A 7,500-nucleotide genomic window follows, 5' to 3' on the forward strand; every position below is an offset into this window, starting at 1 on the left:
CAATGGCAAGAGCCTATCACATGTTTTCTTGAGTTGCATTTTGTGACCTTGACTCTGATAGGTCGCATTAGTTACTTTTAAGTGACTTAAAAATGGTCCTGACCTTCCAGTACATTTTAAGTTGCATTCCGTGACCATGACCTTTCTGGAATCAGAAATGATATGACCGTATGATATATGACATGGTTAGTATAACTGATTTGGGTGCAAGTTTAATGAATTCCATACTGCAACCATGTCCTTTTTAACAGAATTTACATGAGGTTATTCTTCTAAGGTAAGCAAATAGCAAGTCTTACATTAATGGAAATAAGAATTTAACAAAACTCTTACCAAAGGAAAGACATTACATTTCATTCAGAAAAAAACCCCTGTACTCAAAGGTACTCTGGGTTTTTTTATTCATGCTAAGATGAACAGTACTTCACTGCAAAAAGAGAAGTAAAAACTTTCATAAGTATATATGTAGTGGTTGAGAGGACCGGATCATCGTTTTTAAACTAGAACAAATGCATGTAGAAATTCCTACAATATCATAATACATTTCATCGACAAGAAATAGCTTCAATGAATGTCTGAGGTATCATCATAATTTATCAGACATTTTACCTTCTTTTCCAAAATAACCAAAAAATCTTTTCTGAACATAAGGTCAATTCTTTATTTAAACGCTGTACATCGCATATGAAGGAAACGTTCTTCACTTTTATCTATCATTTCGATGTAAATATGCTCATAAAACAATATTTAATGCTGATTTTTTTTTAGGTGCGAGAATTATTTTGAACATGGGAACAAGACACAGAAGTTCTGGATTGGGACGTAAAAGACGTTACATCAAAGTGACATTTGGACAGCAGTGGTCAATCACAAATGGTTTGAATGTGTCTGGAGTTTATGAGTGACATGGGTTGAAACCATTACTTCAATGGTCAAATGAAGGTCAGAAAAGAGCCTCAAGTTTTGATGGAAAAATTCAAAAGAGAGTTATTGGTCGTAATATTCCCTGTGGTCTTTTTACACCGAGAGGTTTTAGTACTTTTTCATACACTTTCAAATACATCATAGTTACAGCGTCAAAGAAACTGCCTCATAGATAGGCTTTGAGTTGCTTTTCATCTTCAAAAGACGAAATGGCTGTAGAAATATAAAATAAAATCTACATCAATCAAAATTTTCAATGCATTATCTTAATTTCAAAGAGAATAAAATGCATAAATTTGTTTGAGTTGTAATGAAGAATCTGGCAAATAAAACGCAAAAACAGAATTAAAGACTCAACTCCCCTTTGAGCAATGTAGCAAAACATTTCAAGACTTTTAAACCTAAATAAAGTTTTCTTGGATATTTTCATTGTTAGGTTATTGAATATAAGATGAAAACAAAATTATGGAATCAAACGATAACAAAAAGTAGTTTATCTATAGTTTAAGATAAGATTTAATGAATCCTCTTTGACAAAATAATTTCCTTATCACTATCAGACTCTTAATACATTTCAAATTGCTTGTTGTTGCTTAATGTAATTAAAACTTTTCTCTTTTTTCCAGAACTCCAAAGAGTTAGTCACTCGAGTTCAAAACATCTACACGAGGAAAAAATAGCAGGAAGTTTTAAACAATACAATTTGAAGAGTCTTCCATCATTAAGCCATCTTGATATCTTTTTCAGTAACTTTGTAATGAATTACGTATAAAAAATAATTTTAATGGTGTGGGCACTTACACAAGTACTTTGGTTCTTACAGTCGCTTACACATACAATTTTGCAAGCCACTTGAAAAGTAGCTTTATTTTAATGAATGAGAGTTGTAGAAAGCAGCACATATTTAGGAACGTTAGATTTTCTGTTTTAGAGACTATAAAGTTTTCAGAATTCACTCCGACATATGAACATTATTTTCCAGTCTTCCCAATCATACTACTTAGGACAGTGAAACCACTCACGCTCTATAGTATCTTTACTCCACCTAGCACAATGCACATGCTGGTACAAATATAAAAACCTTACCATTTTTGTATTGAAGTGCATTAATGATTTTAATTGTTACAACAGAAATTTGCAGCAATATAATGACTTAAAATGACCATCATATACGAAATTAGTGACATGCAAAGTAGAAATGTCACTGAGAACACCTGCATGAAAGTTGTATGTTTACCTTACGACAATATATCTGTAGAGATTGGCTAAAATAAAAGTTTCAATAAATGGATGTCTTATATTCTTTTTGTCTGTCTATTTACGTATCAATATTTATCACTGGATGGCTCCAGATTCTAAAAAATGACAAAACACACTAACTTTAGTGAAAACACATTTTATGTCTTAGATGGTAAGAATAATTTCATTTTAAATTTTTTGTAAAATGATATATATCCCAGAATTGCTTCAGAATTCTGTGAGAGCACTTTCATCTTACAGGAATCTAATCAATCTTAACAAAATCATTTTTACATATAATCTCTGTGAAAGTGAATTGCATCTAAATGAAAATAATTCAATTTGATAACTTCATTTCATAGCTTAATTCAGTTTAAATTCTTTCATAACGGAAATTTGACTGGAAAGAAGCACCCATGAAGAAACTCTCCATTTCCATAAAGTCCCAATAAAACAGCAACCAAATTAGGCAGTTAAACCAAGCCAACTCAAATGCCACAATTAAGCTCTTGATATTTGGCGACTAGACATTAAAGATTTTATAATTAATATTATTTTCCAAGGGACTGCTTCATTGCAGATGCTTTCATGCAATTCATTTGGCTAATTGCTGCAAATGATAATTAGATTTATCTCCACATAAAAAAATTCTTTGTTTCAACTTAAGGCCACATTACAGCGGTCCTATAAATACTTCAATTTCTCTCGCTCCAATTTGACGGCATTATTACCCTTTATGTGGCCTGGCTATTAGTTTCAGCAAGAAACAATATTTATTCAGGCTTAATTTTTCTTGCAATGTTAAATAATAATAGCATGCAAATGTGTGAATTAAATGCTTCTGTGAAGCAAGTCTATGCATCTATGATGTAAATATGTGTGTAAAATATCCCCCTGACTCATGAGGCCCATCATCCACCATTTGTATAATACCCTCGTTATTTACAATTAAAACATATAAAATATACTCCCTGACAATTTTATTTTTGTGACTAAGTGTTTTTACTGAAATTGGTGGCAGACGGTTTGCAATATTTTTTTTTCACCAAATAAGACAATAAAAACCGCTGTGTATTAATGCCTTGTTCAGCTTTTAGCTTTTTCTGGAATTAAAATATTACGTTAGAAAATATTGACTGAGTAAAAGCTATTGCCCTATTGCTCTGCAGACATCAATTCATCAATGACCTTGACCTTTAGAGACAAATGGAGGGACTTAAGTACAAAGAGATGTCTTCATTATGTCTCATTGAAGCTCTCAGCTTTCACAATTATTTAAATTTTATGCAGGTACAAAAAGAAAATACATATTGTTGGGTTTTTTGTTTTTTTTGTATAATTGATCATTCTAGTTTATAAACTATAGATTAAAACAATTAATGGCAGAGATCCTAAGTGAATGCTAAAAATAAAACCATAGTGCATGACCTTTGACATCAATGAAATACCAAAGTTTTGATGGGGTGTAAAACAACATCGAGCATACGGAGCCATCACCGTATAAAGTAAAATTGTACCACGTCTGACCTTGACATACATAACCAATGGTTTTCCTTAACATACTCATTTAGAATGAACATTGTGATACATGACTATGGATTTTCATGTCAGTTTTCTTTGAGGTTAAGGACATTTCAGAAAAGTATTATATGAACTTCAAGCTGTAATAATCTAATTACAGGTATAAAGTACTATAGTGAAATGAAAAGACTGATTAACTTTCTTATAATTAACACCATGATAGGTATTGGACACATCAGTTCTAATGACAAATGTCATGACCTTGTCCTACTTAATAACCAATGTTTACTCACCTTACCTGGGGCAGGTGAGACAACCTCACCCCTCCATGTATGATAGTTTAATCAGGAGTGATGAATTGTATAGCAGACTCAAAATAATAACTAATTTAAAGAAAATTGATGATGTCGCAAATCTCAGCAGGTTGTAAAACATTTACAAAGATCTCTACCGGCCCCCTTTGTTTGGGAGAGACACTGGTCTGGATTGTGTAATTACCATTCAGCGCTTGGTGGAGACAGAGAGTTTTACCAATAAGAACAAAAAAGAACTTGAAATTGGATACAAGTGCTCCTTAAAATTCTTCCTCTTCAATGAAGATGTAGAATAGTATTGAATAATTTTGCTTCGAAAAGATTTCAATTAATGGCCACCACATCATCAATCTCTCAAAATAGCAATTCATGTGTACAAACGGACTTCCAAGAAATCTGATGCCAAGCCATCATATTCAATTACATTTTAAGACAAACTAATGGAATTCACAAACTGACAATTTAATGTTTAATTCAAAATCTGTGCATTTTCTTCCTGAAATTTATTCAGATAGGAAGTGGAAAGTTCCCCTGAGCCTCTCTGCTTTCAGAAGATACTGACGACCAAAAATTTTATTGCCAAGACATCAAACAAATTTCACAGCAGTGAAAAATAATCAGACTTCATGTAATTTTCAATTCACAACAAATTTCTTGAGCTGATATAAACGATATGATATGTCGGTAGTTGTGATATCAGTTAAAAACACACAACTGGAACAACCAATGTATCATTTTCATCTTCAGGAAATTTTACAACTCAAGATTTGAAAAATAGCATTTTTGTTTAACCAATCATTCAATATCCTAGATCTAATTTGAATACAATGATAAGAAGAAAACACCATTTCTGATAAAAAATGTTACTTGAAAACGACTTTAAGATTTGATCATGAATTTGATGTACTGGTATATTTTTCTGCAAAATCATTGTCTGGTATATCATTATTATATAACTATGTGCAAAGAGTGCAATTAAGGGGTCAATTTTAATCCTGACATTCATTTAAATTCCACACGTTTCTTTAATGAAAACCACCATGATCAGTCAAAAAGGTCTTGGATTTCACCACCATAGACTTTCCTGACAGTCATTTGAAGCACGTATAATAAATGTTTTTGCATAAAATTGGAATTTTTTAAATTCATGTACCAGTGCATAATTTGAACGTCTTTACAAATCCATTATTAACTGAAAGTTTATATGCTTAGTTTTGACATTTAAGGGATAAAGAGTCTTGGTCATTTTTATTACTTTGAAAATGTCAGTGCATAAAAACCCTACAAAATTGTCCATTAACATAAAATGCAGTAGTTTATTTAATAAAGTAAAAATGTAGACTTTTCAGACTGCTATTTGTCATATGTTTATAAAATATTATTTTCTGCACAGAATTAATAAGGCTTGCAATTACCCTAGATAATATTAAAAAAAAGAAGAAGAAGAAAAAAACAACCTTAAATTAGCAATAACCTATTTTATCCTGTCTTTTAAAGGAGGTTTATTAAGTCTGGGCAAGATTTTGGTCTGAAATGTTAAGTAAAACAGACAAGCTTTGATGAAAATGCAATGCCTACAAGCACAGGGGCAGAGAACTTTATTGACTTTCAAATGAAATACTATACCTGGCTTATTACTTTCTCCGTCACTATTCTCGTCCTCAGTCCCCGATGAAGATATACTGGCCGGGTCATCCCCTATATCAATATAGAAAAGGTTAATACATCCATAGGTCAACTTTGTTGTCTCCAATAATGACCAAACATGTACCGCTAATTAAATGCTGTTGTTTTATTAGTCTGTCTCTGGTTTTAATTAAAGATCAAGGCGTTGGACCAGGTTGTAGGATTAATTATTCTCCATTTTCTAATTTAAATGAGACATAAAGAAAAAATGTTCAAAAGTGCACCAAGCAATACTTTTCTTAAAAACAACAGTTTGACCTCCCCATACACAAAACTGAATAAGACTAAGAGCTGCTCAAAAAAGACTTTTAAAATGCCATTTTGTTTTTGATGATGATGTGACCTTCACCTTGGTCAAATAAATTTAGGTCAGGGTCATAAGATAGCCCTCATGTGATAAGCAACCTTAATGTGTCAGTAGGTTGGGGGGGGGGGGGGTCTTGACTGGTGGTATGGACAGGAGGATAAGATACTTACTGTATATACCTCGATTGATCCCCCCCCCCCCCCACTCCCAATCACAAATCTCCAAGCAACTACACACTCTTTTTGTGCAGTGGCTATAAACAGACTTAACAATACATGTACAATAACTTGTATGCTTGTTAAAATATCTACAGCACCATATTATGTACATACATGTATGAATATTGTTATGTTGTATGCTAAAGAATTGAAAAAACACTATTTGTTGCATGAATTCAATTCCAATCAGAAATTTAGAGAAAAAAAATCTTTTTTCTATAAAACATCAAAAATTCATTGTTTAAAAATAAGCAAAGATCCCTCTGAGATTCAGAGGAACTGATAATTAAACTTCCCATAAACCTTGATGCACAGAGTGATCAGAGATTATAGCAAAACCTGGTGCTATATTTAATTGTAAGATCTCATATCTTTTTATATTTTATTGGTAACATCCTATTTCATTGCTGGACCAGAGAATATTTCATTTACCCTTTTAGGGATTTTGCCACTTAGTAAATGATAGAAATTGGTAGTTGTAATCCAGAATTTATGTAAAGCATACATTCTAGTCAGAGTGAAAATATTTATCTCAACATTAAGTAAGAGTTGTCATCAGTAATCTATTCTCTAGCTACTGAAAAAATTTTCTACATTCAAATTACATCTCTCCCTCTCCTAACCTTTCCAAGTAACAAAAAACAAGTGTTATAGACAGGAGAATCAGTAAATTATTATCAGTCTCTGTGTGTATGTATTGATATATTGATACAATCTATCATACAATTCTTGAAAAAAAATTACAGTGTTTACATGTATATGACAATGTAGAATACATCCTATACCTGCCAATATTCTTTTAATTCTTTTTTTGGACATGACTTCTAATTGTTCTACACATTTTTCTTTCAGGTCTTTGATGGCCATCTCCTGTCAGTGGAAAAGAGACACGCCTCAATTTAACACACAGAAACCTTTATCAAGAGTTATCCCTCTTTGTTAGTTTTGCTCTACCTGCAACTTCAAAACTCTCGACACACACATAACAAACACAAATTTTTTCCCCTCACAAATTAAGAACCTAATCCTTTCACTTGTTTATGCTTGAAGGCTTTTTCATCTTGCAATAAACTGAAAAAACATATGTTACCTTTGAAATTCATAGAGGTATTAAATCGCTTTAGATTGTAAGTCAATTGGCCACATTTCTAGCTTTCATTGATTCAATACAATAAATAAAGTCAGTCTCTCTGGAATGCACACTAGAATCAACTCGAAATATCGAGATGATTTATTTATTATCAGTAACAGGAATCAGATTTTATTTGAGGAAGGTGCATTGGAACCTGTT

At 32.0% G+C, this 7,500-nt stretch overlaps 1 protein-coding gene across 4 annotated transcripts in view; it reads right to left on the minus strand.

Moving 5' to 3' along the window:
- LOC105335105 (caspase activity and apoptosis inhibitor 1) overlaps nucleotides 1-7,500 on the minus strand; it is a 59,565-nt gene that overhangs the window by 11,696 nt on the left and 40,369 nt on the right. For all 4 annotated transcript variants that reach the window (XM_011438824.4, XM_066067556.1, XM_066067555.1 and 1 more), the window contains 2 exons: nucleotides 6,995-7,079; nucleotides 5,625-5,696 (listed from right to left, as the gene is read on the minus strand). In XM_011438824.4, coding sequence (XP_011437126.3) covers nucleotides 5,625-5,696; nucleotides 6,995-7,079 — 157 coding nt within the window. The remainder of the gene's footprint in view (nucleotides 1-5,624; nucleotides 5,697-6,994; nucleotides 7,080-7,500) is intronic.

The sequence above is a fragment of the Magallana gigas genome, chromosome 7, assembly GCF_963853765.1.
Source record: "Magallana gigas chromosome 7, xbMagGiga1.1, whole genome shotgun sequence".
In the NCBI taxonomy this organism is placed as follows: Eukaryota; Metazoa; Mollusca; class Bivalvia; order Ostreida; family Ostreidae; genus Magallana; species Magallana gigas.